General features: G+C 37.8%; 1 protein-coding gene and 1 long non-coding RNA gene across 2 annotated transcripts in view; one reads left to right on the plus strand and one right to left on the minus strand.

Moving 5' to 3' along the window:
* The window catches only part of LOC146707196 (uncharacterized), a 43,245-nt gene extending 28,821 nt beyond the window's left edge, over positions 1–14,424 (minus strand). Inside the window, exon 1 of the long non-coding RNA XR_014920781.1 lies at positions 13,925–14,424. This is a non-coding gene — a long non-coding RNA (uncharacterized LOC146707196). The remainder of the gene's footprint in view (positions 1–13,924) is intronic.
* LOC146707198 (F-BAR and double SH3 domains protein 2-like) lies at positions 12,658–18,883 on the plus strand. The gene is made up of 5 exons (XM_085458549.1): positions 12,658–13,606; positions 14,935–14,999; positions 16,915–16,998; positions 18,489–18,672; positions 18,757–18,883. Exons 3-5 carry the CDS (start codon positions 16,981–16,983, stop codon positions 18,840–18,842), a joined length of 288 nt encoding a protein of 95 aa, XP_085314675.1. The 5' UTR covers positions 12,658–13,606; positions 14,935–14,999; positions 16,915–16,980; the 3' UTR covers positions 18,843–18,883.
* Positions 18,884–20,558: the final 1,675 nt, after the last annotated feature.

The raw sequence follows: 20,558 nt of genomic DNA on the forward strand, positions 1-20,558 counted from the left end.
TTGTTGCAAATATCTTTGACTTGTTTTTATGTCTTATCATGTTTATATGTGTATTTATGTCTTGTAATGTTTATATGTGTATTTATGTCTTGTATTGCAGGTAAGTAACTTTCTTGCACTGAGTTTTTTTTGTTGCAAATATCTTTGATTTGTTCTTATGTCTTGTAATGTTTATATGTGTATTTATGTCTTGTATTGCTGGTAAGAAACTTTCTTGCACTGAGCTCTATTTGTTGCAAATATCTTTGACTTGTTTTTATGTCTTGTAATGTTTATATGTGTATTTATGTCTTGTATTGCTGGTAAGTAACTTTCTTGCACTGAGTTTTTTTTGTTGCAAATATCTTTGATTTGTTTTTATGTCTTATCATGTTTATATGTGTATTTATGTCTTGTATTGCTGGTAAGTAACTTTATTGCACTGAGGTCTGTTTGTTGCAAATATCTTTGACTTGTTTTTATGTCTTGTAATCTTTATGTGTGTATTTATGTCTTGTATTGCTGGTAAGTAACTTTCTTGCACTGAGTTTTGTTTGTTGCAAATATCTTTGACTTGTTTTTATGTCTTATCATGTTTATATGTGTATTTATGTCTTGTATTGCTGGTAAGTAACTTTCTTGCACTGAGGTCTGTTTGTTGCAAATATCTTTGACTTGTTTTTATGTCTTATCATGTTTATATGTGTATTTATGTCTTGTATTGCTGGTAAGTAACTTTCTTGCACTGAGTTTTTTTTGTTGCAAATATCTTTGACTTGTTTTTATGTCTTATCATGTTTATATGTGTATTTATGTCTTGTAATGTTTATATGTGTATTTATGTCTGGTATTGCAGGTAAGTAACTTTCTTGCACTGAGTTTTTTTTGTTGCAAATATCTTTGATTTGTTCTTATGTCTTGTAATGTTTATGTGTGTATTTATGTCTTGTATTGCTGGTAAGTAACTTTCTTGCACTGAGTTTTGTTTGTTGCAAATATCTTTGATTTGTTTTTATGTCTTATCATGTTTATATGTGTATTTATGTCTTGTATTGCTGGTAAGTAACTTTCTTGCACTGAGGTCTGTTTATTGCAAATATCTTTGACCTGTTTTTATGTCTTGTAATGTTTATGTCTGTATGTATGTCTTCAATTGCTGTTAAGTAACTTTCTTGCACTGAGGTCTGTTTGTTGCAAATATCTTTGACCTGTTTTTATGTCTTATAATGTTTATATTTGTACTTATGTCTTGTATTGCTGCTAAGTAACTTTCTTGCACTGAGGTCTGTTTATTGCAAATATCTTTGACCTGTTTTTATGTCTTATAATGTTTATATTTGTACTTATGTGTTGCATTGCTGGTAAGTAACTTTCTTGCACTGAGGACTGTTTGTTGCAAATATCTTTGACTTGCTTTTATGTTTTATAATGTTTATGTGTGTATTTATGTCTTCAATTGCTGTTAAGTAACTTTCTTGCACTGAGGTCTGTTTGTTGCAAATATCTTTGACTTGCTTTTATGTTTTATAATGTTTATGTGTGTATTTATGTCTTGTATTGCTGGTAAGTAACTTTCTTGCACTGAGGTCTGTTTGTTGGAAATATCTTTGACTTGCTTTTATGTCTTATAATGTTTATGTGTGTATTTATGTCTTCAATTGCTGTTAAGTAACTTTCTTGCACTGAGGTCTGTTTGTTGCAAATATCTTTGACTTGCTTTTATGTTTTATAATGTTTATGTGTGTATTTATGTCTTGTAATGTTTATGTGTGTATTTATGTCTTGTATTGCTGGTAAGTAACTTTCTTGCACTGAGGTCTGTTTGTTGCAAATATCTTTGACTTGCTTTTATGTTTTATAATGTTTATGTGTGTATTTATGTCTTGTATTGCTGGTAAGTAACTTTCTTGCGCTGAGGTCTGTTTATTGCAAATATCTTTGACCTGTTTTTATGTCTTGTAATGTTTATGTGTGTATTTATGTCTTGTATTGCTGCTAAGTAACTTTCTTGCACTGAGGTCTGTTTATTGCAAATATCTTTGATTTGTTTTTATGTCTTGTAATCTTTATGTGTGTATTTATGTCTTGTAATGATTATATGTGTATTTATGTCTTGTATTGCTGGTAAGTAACTTTATTGCACTGAGGTCTGTTTGTTGCAAATATCTTTGACCTGTTTTAATGTCTTGTAATCTTTATGTGTGTATTTATGTCTTGTATTGCTGGTAAGTAACTTTCTTGCACTGAGGTCTGTTTGTTGCAAATATCTTTTATTTGTTTTTATGTCTTATCATGTTTATATGTGTATTTATGTCTTGTATTGCTGGTAAGTAACTTTCTTGCACTGAGGTCTGTTTGTTGCAAATATCTTTGACCTGTTTTTATGTCTTGTAATGTTTATGTGTGTATTTATGTCTTGTATTGCTGGTAAGTAACTTTCTTGCACTGAGTTTTTTTTGTTGCAAATATCTTTGATTTGTTTTTATGTCTTATAATGTTTATGTGTGTATTTATGTCTTGTATTGCTGGTAAGTAACTTTCTTGCACTGAGGTCTGTTTGTTGCAAATATCTTTGATTTGTTTTTATGTCTTATCATGTTTATATGTGTATTTATGTCTTGTATTGCTGGTAAGTAACTTTATTGCACTGAGGTCTGTTTGTTGCAAATATCTTTGACTTGTTTTTATGTCTTGTAATCTTTATGTGTGTATTTATGTCTTGTATTGCTGGTAAGTAACTTTCTTGCACTGAGGTCTGTTTGTTGCAAATATCTTTGACTTGTTTTTATGTCTTGTAATGTTTATGTGTGTATTTATGTCTTGTATTGCTGGTAAGTAACGTTCTTGCACTGAGGTCTGTTTGTTGCAAATATCTTTGACTTGTTTTTATGTCTTATCATGTTTATATGTGTATTTATGTCTTGTAATGTTTATATGTGTATTTATGTCTTGTATTGCAGGTAAGTAACTTTCTTGCACTGAGTTTTTTTTGTTGCAAATATCTTTGACCTGTTTTTATGTCTTGTAATTTTTTATGTGTATTTATGTTTTGTATTGCTGTTAAGTAACTTTCTTGCACTGAGGTCTGTTTGTTGCAAATATCTTTGACCTGTTTTTATGTCTTTTAATTTTTTATGTGTGTATTTATGTCTTGTATTGCTGGTAAGTAACTTTCTTGCACTGAGGTCTGTTTGTTGCAAATATCTTTGACTTGTTTTTATGTCTTATAATGTTTATATTTGTACTTATGTGTTGCATTGCTGGTAAGAAACTTTCTTGCACTGAGCTCTATTTGATGCAAATATCTTTGACTTGTTTTTATGTCTTGTAATGTTTATATGTGTATTTATGTCTTGTATTGCTGGTAAGTAACTTTCTTGCACTGAGCTCTATTTGATGCAAATATCTTTGACTTGTTTTTATGTCTTGTAATGTTTATGTGTGTATTTTTGTCTTATATTGCTGGTAAGTAACTTTCTTGCACTGAGGTCTGTTTGTTGCAAATATCTTTGACTTGTTTTTATGTCTTCTAATGTTTATGTGTGTATTTATGTCTTGTAATGATTATGTGTGTATGTATGTCTTCAATTGCTGTTAAGTAACTTTCTTGCAATGAGGTCTGTTTATTGCAAATATCTTTGACCTGTTTTTATGTCTTGTAATGTTTATGTGTGTATTTATGTCTTGTATTGCTGGTAAGTAACTTTCTTGCACTGAGGTCTGTTTATTGCAAATATCTTTGACCTGTTTTTATGTCTTATAATGTTTATATTTGTACTTATGTCTTGTATTGCTGGTAAGTAACTTTCTTGCACTGAGGTCTGTTTGTTGCAAATATCTTTGACTTGTTTTTATGTCTTTTAATGTTTATGTGTGTATGTATGTCTTCAATTGCTGTTAAGTAACTTTCTTGCACTGAGGTCTGTTTGTTGCAAATATCTTTGACTTGTTTTTATGTCTTATAATGTTTATGTGTGTATTTATGTCTTGTATTGCTGGTAAGTAACTTTATTGCACTGAGGTCTTTTTGTTGCAAATATCTTTGACTTGTTTTTATGTCTTATCATGTTTATATGTGTATTTATGTCTTGTATTGCTGGTAAGTAACTTTATTGCACTGAGTTTTGTTTGTTGCAAATATCTTTGATTTGTTTTTATGTCTTATCATGTTTATATGTGTATTTATGTCTTGTATTGCTGGTAAGTAACTTTATTGCACTGAGGTCTGTTTGTTGCAAATATCTTTGACTTGTTTTTATGTCTTATCATGTTTATATGTGTATTTATGTCTTGTATTGCTGGTAAGTAACTTTATTGCACTGAGGTCTGTTTGTTGCAAATATCTTTGACTTGTTTTTATGTCTTGTAATCTTTATGTGTGTATTTATGTCTTGTATTGCTGGTAAGTAACTTTATTGCACTGAGGTCTTTTTGTTGCAAATATCTTTGACTTGTTTTTATGTCTTATCATGTTTATATGTGTATTTATGTCTTGTATTGCTGGTAAGTAACTTTATTGCACTGAGGTCTGTTTGTTGCAAATATCTTTGACTTGTTTTTATGTCTTATCATGTTTATATGTGTATTTATGTCTTGTATTGCTGGTAAGTAACTTTCTTGCACTGAGGTCTGTTTGTTGCAAATATCTTTGACTTGTTTTTATGTCTTATCATGTTTATATGTGTATTTATGTCTTGTATTGCTGGTAAGTAACTTTCTTGCACTGAGGTCTGTTTGTTGCAAATATCTTTGACTTGTTTTTATGTCTTATCATGTTTATATGTGTATTTATGTCTTGTATTGCTGGTAAGTAACTTTCTTGCACTGAGGTCTGTTTGTTGCAAATATCTTTGACTTGTTTTTATGTCTTATCATGTTTATATGTGTATTTATGTCTTGTATTGCAGGTAAGTAACTTTCTTGCACTGAGTTTTTTTTGTTGCAAATATCTTTGATTTGTTCTTATGTCTTGTAACGTTTATGTGTGTATTTATGTCTTCAATTGCTGTTAAGTAACTTTCTTGCACTGAGGTCTGTTTATTGCAAATATCTTTGACCTGTTTTTATGTCTTGTAATGTTTATGTGTGTATTTATGTCTTCAATTGCTGTTAAGTAACTTTCTTGCACTGAGGTCTGTTTATTGCAAATATCTTTGACCTGTTTTTATGTCTTGTAATGTTTATGTGTGTATTTTTGTCTTATATTGCTGGTAAGTAACTTTCTTGCACTGAGGTCTGTTTATTGCAAATATCTTTGACCTGTTTTTATGTCTTGTAATGTTTATGTGTGTATTTATGTCTTCAATTGCTGTTAAGTAACTTTCTTGCACTGAGGTCTGTTTATTGCAAATATCTTTGACCTGTTTTTATGTCTTGTAATGTTTATGTGTGTATTTTTGTCTTATATTGCTGGTAAGTAACTTTCTTGCACTGAGGTCTGTTTATTGCAAATATCTTTGACCTGTTTTTATGTCTTGTAATGTTTATGTGTGTATGTATGTCTTCAATTGCTGTTAAGTAACTTTCTTGCACTGAGGTCTGTTTGTTGCAAATATCTTTGACCTGTTTTTATGTCTTATAATGTTTATATTTGTACTTATGTGTTGCATTGCTGGTAAGTAACTTTCTTGCACTGAGGTCTGTTTGTTGCAAATATCTTTGACTTGTTTTTATGTCTTCTAATGTTTTTGTGTGTATTTATGTCTTGTAATGTTTATGTGTGTATTTATGTCTTGTATTGCTGGTAAGTAACTTTCTTGCACTGAGGTCTGTTTATTGCAAATATCTTTGAGTTGTTTTTATGTCTTTTAATGTTTATGTGTTTATGTATGTCTTCAATTGCTCTTAAGTAACTTTCTTGCACTGAGGTCTGTTTGTTGCAAATATCTTTCACTTGTTTTTATGTCTTATAATGTTTATGTCTGTATGTATGTCTTCAATTGCTGTTAAGTAACTTTCTTGCACTGAGGTCTGTTTGTTGCAAATATCTTTGACCTGTTTTTATGTCTTATAATGTTTATATTTGTACTTATGTGTTGCATTGCTGGTAAGTAACTTTCTTGCACTGAGGTCTGTTTGTTGCAAATATCTTTGACCTGTTTTTATGTCTTATAATGTTTATATTTGTACTTATGTGTTGCATTGCTGGTAAGTAACTTTCTTGCGCTGAGGTCTGTTTATTGCAAATATCTTTGACTTGTTTTTATGTCTTGTAATGTTTATGTGTGTATTTATGTCTTGTATTGCTGGTAAGTAACTTTCTTGCACTGAGGTCTGTTTATTGCGAATATCTTTGAGTTGTTTTTATGTCTTTTAATGTTTATGTCTGTATGTATGTCTTGTATTGCTGGTAAGTAACTTTCTTGCGCTGAGGTCTGTTTGTTGCAAATATCTTTGACTTGCTTTTATGTTTTATAATGTTTATGTGTGTATTTATGTCTTGTATTGCTGGTAAGTAACTTTCTTGCACTGAGGTCTGTTTGTTGCGAATATCTTTGAGTTGTTTTTATGTCTTTTAATGTTTTTGTCTGTATGTATGTCTTCAATTGCTGTTAAGTAACTTTCTTGCACTGAGGTCTGTTTATTGCAAATATCTTTGACCTGTTTTTATGTCTTATAATGTTTATATTTGTACTTATGTCTTATATTGCTGGTAAGTAACTTTCTTGCACTGAGGTCTGTTTATTGCGAATATCTTTGAGTTGTTTTTATGTCTTTTAATGTTTTTGTCTGTATGTATGTCTTCAATTGCTGTTAAGTAACTTTCTTGCACTGAGGTCTGTTTGTTGCAAATATCTTTGACCTGTTTTTATGTCTTATAATGTTTATATTTGTACTTATGTGTTGCATTGCTGGTAAGTAACTTTCTTGCACTGAGGACTGTTTGTTGCAAATATCTTTGACTTGCTTTTATGTCTTATAATGTTTATGTGTGTATTTATGTCTTCAATTGCTGTTAAGTAACTTTCTTGCACTGAGGTCTGTTTGTTGCAAATATCTTTGACCTGTTTTTACGTCTTATAATGTTTATATTTGTACTTATGTCTTGTATTGCTGGTAATTAACTTTCTTGCACTTAGGTCTGTTTATTGCAAATATCTTTGACCTGTTTTTATGTCTTATAATGTTTATATTTGTACTTATGTCTTCAATTGCTGTTAAGTAACTTTCTTGCACTGAGGTCTGTTTATTGCAAATATCTTTGACCTGTTTTTATGTCTTATAATGTTTATATTTGTACTTATGTCTTCAATTGCTGTTAAGTAACTTTCTTGCACTGAGGTCTGTTTATTGCAAATATCTTTGACCTGTTTTTATGTCTTATAATGTTTATATTTGTACTTATGTCTTCAATTGCTGTTAAGTAACTTTCTTGCACTGAGGTCTGTTTGTTGCAAATATCTTTGACCTGTTTTTATGTCTTATAATGTTTATATTTGTACTTATGTCTTCAATTGCTGTTAAGTAACTTTCTTGCACTGAGGTCTGTTTGTTGCAAATATCTTTGACTTGTTTTTATGTCTTATAATGTTTATGTGTGTATTTATGTCTTATATTGCTGGTAAGTAACTTTCTTGCACTTAGGTCTGTTTGTTGCAAATATCTTTGACTTGTTTTTATGTCTTATAATGTTTATGTGTGTATTTATGTCTTATATTGCTGGTAAGTAACTTTCTTGCACTGAGGTCTGTTTGTTGCAAATATCTTTGACTTGCTTTTATGTCTTATAATGTTTATGTGTGTATTTATGTCTTGTATTGCTGTTAAGTAACTTTCTTGCACTTAGGTCTGTTTGTTGCAAATATCTTTGACCTGCTTTTATGTTTTATAATGTTTATGTGTGTATGTATGTCTTGGATTGCTGTTAAGTAACTTTCTTGCACTTAGGTCTGTTTGTTGCAAATATCTTTGACCTGCTTTTATGTTTTATAATGTTTATGTGTGTATGTATGTCTTGTATTGCTGTTAAGTAACTTTCTTGCACTTAGGTCTGTTTGTTGCAAATATCTTTGACTTGTTTTTATGTCTTCTAATGTTTATGTGTGTATGTATGTCTTGGATTGCTGGTAAGTAACTTTCTTGCACTGAGGTCTGTTTGTTGCAAATATCTTTGACCTGCTTTTATGTTTTATAATGTTTATCTGTGTATTTATGTCTTGTATTGCTGTTAAGTAACTTTCTTGCACTTAGGTCTGTTTGTTGCAAATATCTTTGACTTGTTTTTATGTCTTCTAATGTTTATGTGTGTATGTATGTCTTGGATTGCTGGTAAGTAACTTTCTTGCACTGAGGTCTGTTTGTTGCAAATATCTTTGACTTGCTTTTATGTTTTATAATGTTTATATTTGTATGTATGTCTTCAATTGCTGGTAAGTAACTTTCTTGCACTGAGGTCTGTTTGTTGCAAATATCTTTGACTTGTTTTTATGTCTTCTAATGTTTATGTGTGTATTTATGTCTTGTATTGCTGGTAAGTAACTTTCTTGCACTGAGGTCTGTTTATTGCAAATATCTTTGACTTGTTTTTATGTCTTTTAATGTTTATGTGTGTATGTATGTCTTCAATTGCTGTTAAGTAACTTTCTTGCACTGAGGTCTGTTTGTTGCAAATATCTTTGACCTGTTTTTATGTCTTATAATGTTTATATTTGTACTTATGTCTTGTATTGCTGGTAAGTAACTTTCTTGCACTGAGGTCTGTTTGTTGCAAATATCTTTGCCTTGTTTTTATGTCTTATATTGTTTATATTTGTACTTATGTCTTGTATTGCTAATTGTTAGGAACCCTAACTTTATTTATTTTTTTAATAGTAAGATGTATGTATGTATGTATGTATGTATGTATGTGTGTGTGTGTGTGTGTGTGTGTGTGTGTGTGTGTATATGTGTGTCTGTCTGTGTGTGTGTGTGTGTATATATGTGTGTGTGTGTGTGTGTGTATATATGTGTGTCTGTCTGTGTGTGTGTGTGTGTGTGTGTGTGTGTGTATGTGTGTCTGTCTGTCTGTGTGTGTCTGTTTATTGTCCACAGATCAGGTTTGAAGTGTCTGTGTGGTGCAGCTGGTCTGGTCTGTCTCTGTACAGTCGAGGCTGCACCCACCCATAAAACGGTGGAGGCTCACCAGGACATGCACACCTCACAAGTTCCCGGCTCTCTCGGCTCGGTTGAAGACGGGTTTCTTGGAGAAGGGGAGGGCAGTGAGGCACAGTCCCCCGTCCCCCGACGCCCCTCGCGATGCCCCTCCTTCTTCGACTAACCCTCTGCAGAGGAGCCGTGAGAGCCAGGAACTTGTGAGTTTTGTATATCCACTCAGGCATCCTTCATACCTGGTCTGTAGGAAGTTCCTGTCAGAAGGAGGATGGACAGTGAACATTTTAAGCCCACTCGGCAGCGACAGATGGCCACCCCTTCCTGAGCCTGGTTCTGTCGGAGGTTTCTCCCCGTTAAAAGGGAGTTTTTCCTCCCCACCGTCGCCAAGTGCTTGCTCATAGGGGATTTTTTGGGCTTTTTTTCTTAAAACCAACCGCTGATAAGTTCACTGGCATCAAGTTTAGGACTCTGCAAATATTTAAATGGATAATTCGTCATCAAGTGAGGAATGATCCATTTAAATCATATTTGAGAGTCACATATATTTGTATATAAATATGATTTGTTGGACAATAAGGCAAATCACAGACTAATTTGGACAATTGGGAAAAATTAAATAAATAAAAAGAATTGGATAAAATGCATGTGTCATTGTTTCATATTGATTTCAAATAACATACCATTTGATTTCAACATATTTTTGTTACACTTGCAGTGGTGTTATTTTGTTATGATCCTGTTCCTTTTAAATATAAATATAAACCATCTAAATAGAAATGGAAAACTAGAAAGATTAAAAATATAGCTTTACTAATCTGAAAGTTATTTGTCATTGGATCCATCATTCCCACAGTGGAAACACATTATCTCATATTATGTTCAATTCAGTAGTTAAAAGTATAAAATTTAATAATGTCTATTTTTAGTTTACTTTGTTAATAAACACATTTTTTAGTATTTTAGAAACACTAACATCATACATATCCAAATATGAAGCAATGTTTTAACTCCCATTTACATACAGACCTGTGGCCAACTTTACAAACCATTTTGAATTTTTCCAGCTGAGGCGTTCAAAATAGATATACTTTTGATTGTCACAGTGTTATTTGGGCAGCTGCCTGCCTAATATAACATAACATCACCACAATATTTTACATTAAATGAGGAAATGTATCTTTGTTTCCTCAGCTAAGACTGCTTGGCTGCTGTAGCTTGTGTTTATGTTGAGAGTGACATCTGATTTAAAAGCAAGAACCAAAAGCCACTGAGCACCATCAGTCAGCACAGAGGCAATGCTACAAATTTAAGGAACGAAGGTCAATTCTTTGTGTGTGTACATGCACAGAGCACATGTGCACACAGTTGTGCAGATTAACTCACAGATGTATATGACAACTCACGTTTGTGGCATTAACATTGTTTTCCAATCTTAAACAGAAACAGGAAGCTCCAACCCGGAGGGCGGTGCACTGTTGGACGGACCAATCGGAGTCTGCGCTGCGGGACTGTTTTGATCACGCGGACTGGGAAATGTTTCACGTGGCCGCCAGAGACATTGATGAATACACAGACTCAGTCTGTGGATTTATCAGGAAATGCGTGGAAGATGTCGTCCCATCCAGAACAGTCAAATCCTTCCCAAATCAAAAACCCTGGATTAACGGAGATGTTCGCACGGCACTGGCGGCACGGAACACCGCCTTTGCCTCCGCGAACACATCGGACTACAAACACGCACATTACCAACTCCGGAAGACGATCAAAGCAGCCAAACGTGAGTACAGGGACAGGGTGGAACAACAGTTTGACAACCCTCGGAGTATGTGGCAGGGACTAAACACGATCACAGACTTTAGAGGGAAAACCAGCACACCGCAGACCACGGCCTCTCTGTGTGAGGATCTAAACGTATTCTACGCTAGATTCGACACAGCGAACACCATGAGACCGGACAGTGTGCGCACCGCGGATGACGTCAGTGCGCACACTGTGTCTGAGGAGGATGTGCGGAAGTGCTTCAGGAAGGTGAACGCACGCAAAGCTACTGGTCCGGACGGGATTCCCGGCCGCGTCCTCAGGTCATGCGCGGCTCAGCTGGCTGGAGTGTTCACGCACATCTTCAACCTTTCCCTCTCTCTGTCTGTAGTCCCAGCCTGCTTCAAAATGGCCACCATCGTCCCTGTACCCAAATCCTCCACCATCTCCTCATTGAACGACTGGCGACCTGTAGCCCTGACCCCCATCGTAAGCAAATGCTTCGAGAAGCTGGTCAGGGACTTCATCTGCTCTGCACTACCCGACTCACTGGACCCTCTACAGTTTGCATACCGCCACAACAGGTCCACTGATGATGCCATAGCCCTGACACTACACACTGCCCTGTCACACCTGGAGAAGAGAGACACGTATGTGAGGATGCTGTTTGTAGATTACAGCTCAGCATTCAATACCATCGTTCCCTCGAAGCTGGACAGGAAACTGCAGGATCTAGGACTGAGCAGCTCCCTCTGCAGCTGGATCCTTAGCTTCCTGTCTGACAGACGCCAGGTGGTCAGACTGGGCAGCATCACCTCATCCCCCATCACACTGAACACTGGTGCTCCACAGGGGTGTGTACTGAGCCCTCTCCTGTACTCACTCTACACCTACGACTGCACAGCCACTAACAGCTCCAACATCATTGTGAAGTTTGCGGACGACACTACAGTGGTGGGTCTTATCACCAACGGTGATGAGACGGCTTACAGGGAGGAGGTCAGCGCCCTGACCCACTGGTGTCAAGACAACCATCTCACCCTCAACGTCGCAAAGACAAAGGAGTTGATAGTGGACTTCCGGAGGTGCAGAGAAGTACACACCCCCATCACCATCAACGGCGCTGCTGTGGAGAGAGTGAGCAGCTTCCGCTTCCTTGGCGTACACCTGGCTGAGGATCTTACGTGGTCAGTACACACAAACAAAACAGTGAAGAAGGCCCAGCAGCGCCTCTTCTTTCTCAGGAGACTGAAAAGATTCGGCATGAGCCCCCGCATCCTCAGGACCTTCTATCACTGTGCCATTGAGAGCATCCTCACTGGATGCATCACCACCTGGTATGGCAACAGCACCGCCTACAACTGCAAAGCTCTCCAGCGAGTAGTGCGGTGCTCTGAACGGATAATTGGAGGTGAGCTTCCCTCCCTCCAAGACATCTACAGAAAGCGGTGCCTGAGGAAAGCGGGGAGGATCATCAAGGACTCCAGTCACCCCAGCCATAAACTGTTCAGACTGCTTCCATCAGGAAGGAGGTTCTGCAGCATCCGGTCCCGTACCAGCAGACTGAGAGACAGCTTTTTCCATCAGGCCATCAGACTGCTGAACACGTCATAGACACCTCAGCTTCACTACTGGAACTTCAACATTATGCACTCCACACTGTATATAAATGCCACTTGTTTTGCACATATTCAACTCTGTATATTTTATATATTTTATTATTATTATTATTATTATTTTATTTTATTTTTTTACTATTTAATTTGTAAAAATGTGTATACACACACACACACACACACACACACACACACACACACACACACACACACACACACACACACACGTAGGAAAATATTTAGTATACACATCCAGAAATGCATACACTATTATATATTGTACATATATTTATTAGTTTCAGGTTGGCCATTCTTGTATTTTGCTCGTTTGTGTTGTTGTGTTTGCACATCTCTGTTGCTTGTGGGGCTCGCACACAAGAATTTCACTCGCATGTGCTGTGCCAGTGTGCCTGCACATGTGATGTGACAATAAAAAGTGATTTGATTTGATTTAAATGTAATACATACATTTCCGTCATTGGCCATAATTCTTGCAAGGAAGGGACTCAAAGGTCACAAGTTATTAAATAAAATTAATTAAACACACCATTAAAAGAAGTTCACTATTCACTCCTTAAACGTCATAGCTAGCAGCAGTTATTTATATCTATGAAAGAGAGAGCTTAATTGTTTGATTAAGCTTGATTGGAATGTCAGCTCCACACTGTGGCTGGTTGATTAAATAAGTTGGGGGAGCAAAAGTAAAATGAGCTACTTGTGGGATACTATTTAACTTGGGTTGGGTAAGCTGCTCATTTTATGCTCATTTTACTTTTCAGATGGTGTCAAGCCTGGCAGTTTGGTGTAATTGTTAGCCTTGTAATTCATAGTAATATATTTCTCACACACAACCTCAACCTCTGCCTCTCCATGTGAGCAGAGACGCAGCAGCATCTTGTTTCTACAGGAAGCCTGATTAAAATGTTAGGCATTTATACGGTGTACAAGATTAAAGAATATAAAACTGATATTACTAAACCTGATTTCCTTCCATCTATTTTCTGCTGCTTATCTGAGTCCGGTCATGATGCCCAGACGTCCCCCTCCCCAGCCACCTACTCCTGCTCTTCCTGGAGAACAGTGAGCCGCCACTCTGGTGCCTTTCGGTGTAAACGAGTAGCTTTCCAAATAACTCAGCTCTTCATCGTGTTTCTAAGGCAGAGGTCAGACATCCTTCAGAAGATGCTCATTTGTGTCAGATTTTAGTCATAGGTAAAGGTATGACTGTAGACTGACGGGTAAATCAACAGGGATCAATACCCTGCTCCTCTTTTTTCCAATACAAGTTCCTCTATCAAATCATTTTTTGACACTTGAGTCAGCAGTCCAAGCAGAGATGTCCAGAAGTTCCTTTTCCCACTTAAGTGGTATTTATGGTCACACAAATGCGTCTGACAACAGACAGGCAGCGAATACTGGGATACCACGGCGAGCCGGCCGAGATACATAATGTGTCCAGTGTGTGTTTGGTCTGCCCTTACCAGCTCGTCTAGGAGACATTCTGGAGGCCTCCTATTTCAGATGCCAGTCAAACCACCTACACTGGCTCCTTTCCTTTCTGTGAATGATCGCAGTTGAGGAGGAGAAGCTATGCTGTCCCCTGGTATGGTCTCCCCAAGGCAACTGGTTCTTGATGAGGGGCCAAACTTAAGTACAATTCAAAAGACCAAAGTTACTAGCCTGGGACCAGTACTGGGGAGGTTTCTTTGTTTTCCAGAACAGCTAATAGCTGTGCCCCATGAGTTCAGCTTAAAATATCCACACAGGTACTTCGTCCTCCCTCGGGTGGGCAGAGAGCTTTGTGGTCCAGGTTGTGGTCCAGGCTGCTTTAGCTGGCTTTAGAAAAAACCTGAAATTAGAATTAAAACTGTTTGTACCTTCACCTGTGTTACTTACAGTGATATGTTATGTAATTTGTTAACTGTCTCTTTAAGCTTTCAGCAGCTGGAGAGTTAAAAATAGTCTGTGTGAAAATAGGCAGGCGGTGAACTCGAGCCTGTGATACGTTTTTAATGTCAGGCTGTGACCACAAACACCAGAGTGGTCATCAGCATTCAGATCAGCTGATAGTAACCAGAAACGGCTTTATGGTCATTCTCTTAATTGTTATTGGCGTTTTCTTTTATTTGACTTGTTTAAAATAATAAAAAGCTGATTTGGGTTCATTTTATAAGCAAATCACATAACTTAATACAACAGAAATAAACTGACAGAGTAATGGAAAATAAAAAATGATAAATGTGGCCCAAAGCTACACGGATCACTGGCCACAATTCATTCAGCTGGAGGTCTTTTTTTTTTTCAAAGTTAATTTTAAATAGAAATAAATGTGGGCAAGAAATTAAAACTAAATAGGGAGCAAGCCTGAACCCTAAAGGCTTTACTAAGTGTTAATTATGCAGGTTTAGACATGGGCTGATTTGTAAGCTTGTGATAAACCTTAAATAAGTATATATGTATATTTTTGTCTGTTCCCCTGAAACGCATGCAGGTTCTGCAGGAGTTTCACCAGCAGCTGTTTGTGCAGAAGAACATGGCGTTCCAGCAAGCAGTACGGTAAATACTGATGTTTTTCTCTTTTTATTCATTATTAAATGCATAAAATATCACATGCGATTGCTTTTAGTGATTATTGGGGAAAATAAACTCGTATTTATTATGCATGGAATGAAATCCCCAACCTTAAAAATTTAGAACTTAACATGATTTCTCTAAAATGTTCAAGTAAAACTTGAAGAATAATTTTTGAAACTATTAAAATCCAAATCTCAAAGTGTTTGGGTTGCTTTTAATACAAATTTTGTAGCATAAAATAAGGTTCGTGTTTGACTAATTTAGTTGGCAGGAGGTGTTAATCAGTTTACCGGAAAATCAATTTCTACAGAAAAGTGAAGTGAAATGTGGATCCTTCAGGTTTGAACTGCACAGGTTGGAAACCACAGGTAAAATGCTGTAATGAACACAGATCAGAGGAGATTGTTGAGAAGTGGAACAAAGCTCAACAGATGACAGATTAATTTGTTTAGACAACAATCAATACAAAATCAGACGAGTGGAACAAGCAGCTCACGGGCATCCTGAAAGCTGAGCTGGCCGTAGCCACAAAAGCCCGGACTGGACTCGGCTCAGGACCTTGATGCTCAAAGCGGCTTTAGGCAGAGCAGATCCACCTTTTTGGTCCAGAGTTAAACATCTCAACAATACCAGATGCAGAAAAGATTTTTTTTTTTTTTAGACATTCATGATCACTGGAGTATGAAGCTTGAGAAGCTGGGTGATGACCTTTCCTCTAAATTGATACACAAGCAGGAAAAAATGTTCTAATTTTCTAAAAAATTGTAAGTAACAGACAAAGTAGCTCCATTGTTTGAGTGTCAATAATCTGTCTGCACTGAAATAAACAACTAATTTAAATAGATTTTAATCACAAAAGTGCTGCACACACATTATGGAACAGTCTGGGTAAGAAGTCAAAGCAGGAAACATAATAAGTCCTGCGTGATTGGTCTTTATCTTTGTTAGTCTGAACTATGAGCCTGAAGGCAGAACAGTGAACTTTGTACTGTACTCCTTGCCCTGCACAGGAACTTAGATTATTTCCCATTTTTAGTTTTTATTTACAGATGTGTCGTCTCATTTCCTCACCGTGGGACTATTTCCAGCTCGTGTTTGTTCCGACTTTATCAGACTGTTTATCTTCCTAAATAAATGCACAACCTCCACTTTTAATTAAATATTTGGATTGGACGTGGATCTTTAACATGTCACCAGGTGAAGGACTGGTGACATCCTTCAGAAGATGCTCATTTGTGTCAGATTTTAGTCATAGGTAAAGTTATGACTGTAGACTGACGGGTAAATCAACAGGGATCAATACCCTGCTCCTCTTTTTTCCAATACAAGTTCCTCTATCAAATCATTTTTTGACACTTGAGTCAGCAGTCCAAGCAGAGATGACCAGAAGTTCCTTTTCCCACTTAAGTGGTATTTATGGTCACACAAATGCGTCTGACAACAGACAGGCAGCGAATACTGGGATACCAGTTATAATTCTGACTTTGAAGTGAAGCCACTTTTTGTTTTGGCTGTTTTTAATCAGTTCCAGTCGTGTTTAACCCCCATTTAGATTTACTTTCCCAAACTTTGTGGCACTAATGATTCTGTGTCCAGGTTTAAAACACCTGCTCTTTGAATTTGTACAGAAATTCTAGTTTAAGTCTGAGTTTTGTGTTGCTTTGGAGTATTAGTTGTTTTATATTACCTGAGTCCTGAGTAAAGTGTGGTATAAATGCAGGCATGGTCTCAGTGTTTTCTTCAGTGTTCTGGCTGATGTTATTGAAGCCACAGTGAGCATTTTTGTCCGTTCACCAGTGTGGCGGTATTTGAAAAATATACATCACGGGTGAAATGAAGATGGTTAAACTGTTACATCGCAGCTTTAATTTGAATGAACGTGTTTGTCTGTCTGCAGGCTTCTCAGCCAGACAAGCTGACCATCGAGGAGCAGGAAATCTTGGAGGTCATCGATGATGGCGACATGGAGGACTGGGTCAAGGTACAAAAATAACACAAACACAGTTATGTAGCAGATGCACTCTCATGTTTGAGGGTTGGTTGTTTTGTGTATTAGTTCACTCTCTGGCTCTTAGACTGTTTGACAAACATTTAGTTTCAGTTTTTATAAGACCTCGCACCGGTACAGACTATCTACTGGACGTTTTAGTGTTTCTCTGGGATCAGTTGAACTGATGTGGCTTCAGGAATTAGAATAATTCAACTAAAATGCGTGCGGTGCATTGAGGCAGGTCAGGTTGGCCTGGGTGGTAGAAGCTCTGCTGAACATACAGACAAATCAAAAAATGTACAAATACACAGTTCTCTGCTTCTTTTTTGGCCCTGCAGCCGTAAAGGGCTGATGGGAGATTCTCGTCACGCAGCCGGGCAGGCAGGTGGGCGGGCATGGCACCCAAGTTTGTGAATGCAATAATTCATGAATGAGGCAGTTTTTAAATTCATACCTTAAGTGCAGCTACTGAAAATCTGGACCAAATCCTGATTGATGGTGATCCAATCCTGCCTCAGCAGCGCTCCGGTTTGATCACAGTTTGTCAGCTTCTGCTTTTTAACAGCGGTTCGTGGACTCTTGATCAGTTTGAGATCTGCGGAGTGACCTGGTCATGGATATAAAATGTTAATTTGATGATCTCCCAGCTACTTAGTTGTCATTTTCACTTTGTTTGTCACAGACTGTTACAAAGTTGCTCCTGGACCTTTGGGAGAAAATTTGAGAAGTCTTTGAGGACATTTTTCGGGTGGTCAGTGGTGTCTACTTAAATGTAGAAATGTCAGCTGTGGATGCTCCCATCATTGTGTGAAGTCATTCTTTTATAAACGCCTCTGCAGAGCTGCTGGTGTGTAGTCATTGTGTACTTTGTGTGTGGTTGTTTTCAGATCATTTCCCTGAAGGAACATTGTGCATTGTTGCTGTTTTACTTTTGTTTATTGTGTAAGTCTGGCTTTCCTGTGAGCCATTGTGCAAATGTTCCACGTGTTGAGCCAATATTTTATGTATATTTACTTAGGTGATTATCTTTTCATATACAGATATAGTGTTTTAATGGGGTATTTATTTTAATGAATATAATCATACATAAAAATGTGAGCAATATCATTTATATAGATCTGTTTTAGTGCTGTGATTCCCCACAGCATGCCCCAACAGAGATCCCAATACCTCTGAGTGTTTTCAATCTGAATGAAAATAAGTAAGCAGCGGAAGGGGAGGCCACCGGTGTTCATGAAATCAAGCTTCATGAATTCAGCAGAGGCTTGTTTAGGATTTTAGATTTCTCGTTAATTCAGGAAGAGAGAACAAAAGCTCTCCTATTATTCTCTTTGTGGCTGTTATTAAATTCTGGCGACGATGCAGTGATATTGTTACAGCCCTACTCTTTACATCTGACTTTATTTTTTCTCATTAGGAGTTTTCCTGTTGAAACATTTTTGGCTGTTGTCATCGTCTGTGTGCATTGTCTGTGTTTCCAGGCCAGAAACCGTAGCGGACAGGTGGGCTACGTCCCGGAGAAATACCTGCAGCTGCCCTCCTCCAACAGCCTGCTGAGCATGCTGCAGTCGCTGGCCGCGCTGGACGCCCGATCCCAGTCCTCCAGCAACTCCACCGAACCTGAAACCGAACTCCCAACCGGCTCCGTCAACGGAGACTCGAGGAGTGAGATCCGCCTCCACCAGATAATATCGGAGTTTTGATTTCCTGCTTTGTTTAATACCCTCGTTGCCACTGTCTGTGTTGCAGTTTCATTCGCAAAGGCTTTGTACGACTACGCGGACAAACGGAAGATGAGCTGTCGTTCCCAGAAGGCGCCATCATCCCCATCCTGAGCAGAGAGACCCACGAGGACGATGGCTTCTGGGAGGGCGAGTTTAACAGCGTTGTTGGTGTAAGAGTTCAAATAATAGTTTGCAAAAGCTTGTGACTGCAAAATTGTGTCTGCCTAAGGGACAGTTTGTTCCAGGAGATAAGCGAGAGTTAGAAGATTAATAGGAAGCACCTGGCCTCCAGACGGAGAAGATGTCCTTTTAAATGTGTCAAAAGTCGTCAACAGAACATTTGTGGTTTTGAAACTTATGCCTGTGTTGTATCTGCTTGACGCATGAGGGGGCGTCATAAAAGTAAACCCTGATGGTATAAAACAACTGCTTGTGTATCATTGGGCGGAGATCGATGCTGTCTGTGGGCAGTGTTCATCTCCCCACGCACGTGTTCATTAAAAACATTGTTTGACCGAAGCTCTTCTGGACCATTATTGTTTTGTGCTCACCCTCAATGTTTGAACTCGTAACAAACAGCAAAACATGTAATGGACGTGCTGGTCCACTAGACAACATCATGTTGATGTAAAGCTTTGGGTCTCTTATGCAAAGTAAAGAGGCTGAAATAAGGTGTCCATGAGTATCAGTTTTCAACATTCAGTATTAAGAGACAAAGACTGTACGGGTTGGGCCAGTCGTCAAGTCCTGGACTCCCTCAGGTGTCGGTGTGTTGGTGGTTCTTTGTATCTGGGGGTGGGCGTCCGGGTACACACCGGCTCACTCCTTGGCGGCCGCTTGTCGGGGCCTGGGGCCTGGGGCTCGCTCGGGCCCCTTTGGAGGTGGGGTGCCCCCGGCCTCTCGGCCTGGGGCTCGGTCACTCAGGCGCAGCTGGGGGCCGGCGGAGCTCACGGGCGCGTCACTGCAACTCCCCCTGACTTCTGCTCCGCGGCTGCTGGGCGAGCCCTCATCTGGGACTCTCCTCAGCTCTTACTGGAACAGTGGCGCGGCTGCCCCTCTGTTGGTCTTCCATGGTCTCTTGTGTTCTGGGGGCCTCTGGATGTCTGGAGTTTTGATCTCCTCCATACCCACTTCACACCCTGGAGGACGGGGCTGTGGCCCCCCCACACTCCCTAGCAGATCATTACATGGAGAAACCTTTGGAATGCAAGCATGCTGATCCACACAGGTATGCACACATGGGTATTCACAGACGCGGACTAAAGCTTTCTTGGCTGCTGCCTCAAAGCACACTGTGCGCTGTCTATCTTGCGTGCTGCACAATATCGTTTATTATTTAGTAAATATTGATATCTATGACTAGCTAGTTTATTGTGATGGTGCTTTGTTTTCTCTATTATTATGTTGCTCTTTGTTGTTTGCTGTCTCCTCTGTTTGTTTTTTTTGTTTTTTTGTTTTTTTCTCCATACAGGTGACCCAGGAGTTCTTTTTTTTTTTCTCTCTCTTCCCCCCCCTTCTCACCGTCTCTTCTCCCCTTTGGTTTTCTTTCTTTCTCTCCCCCTCTTTCTCTCATTCATTCCCCCTGTCCTATTTATTAAAAAAAAAAAAAAAAAAAAAAAAAAAGAAGACAAAGGATGAACTGAAGCTCTGCCATCACGTAATGTCGCATACTGCTGTTTCTGATGTCATTTACGCTCAGCAGAGGGGAGGTCAAGGCAGGAGCTGAGTTGACCTGGTACATCAAGTTTGGATTTGCCCAGTTGTTGGTAAACAAAAAAGATTTAAACTTAAAAGATTTTGAGTTCATGCACACTGGAAAAAAAATTC

This window comes from Copadichromis virginalis, linkage group LG6 (assembly GCF_057382275.1).
Source record: "Copadichromis virginalis isolate Kocher_CV1m ecotype Utaka linkage group LG6, C_Virginalis_male_GT1.1, whole genome shotgun sequence".
Classification (NCBI taxonomy): domain Eukaryota; kingdom Metazoa; phylum Chordata; class Actinopteri; order Cichliformes; family Cichlidae; genus Copadichromis; species Copadichromis virginalis.

What these genes read in the sequence shown, in the direction of transcription:
- LOC146707198 (XM_085458549.1), top strand. An exon ending in CGTCAACGGAGACTCGAGGA is followed by an intron (nt 18,673 to 18,756) that starts GTGAGATCCGCC and finishes TCTGTGTTGCAG; the next exon opens with TTTCATTCGCAAAGGCTTTG.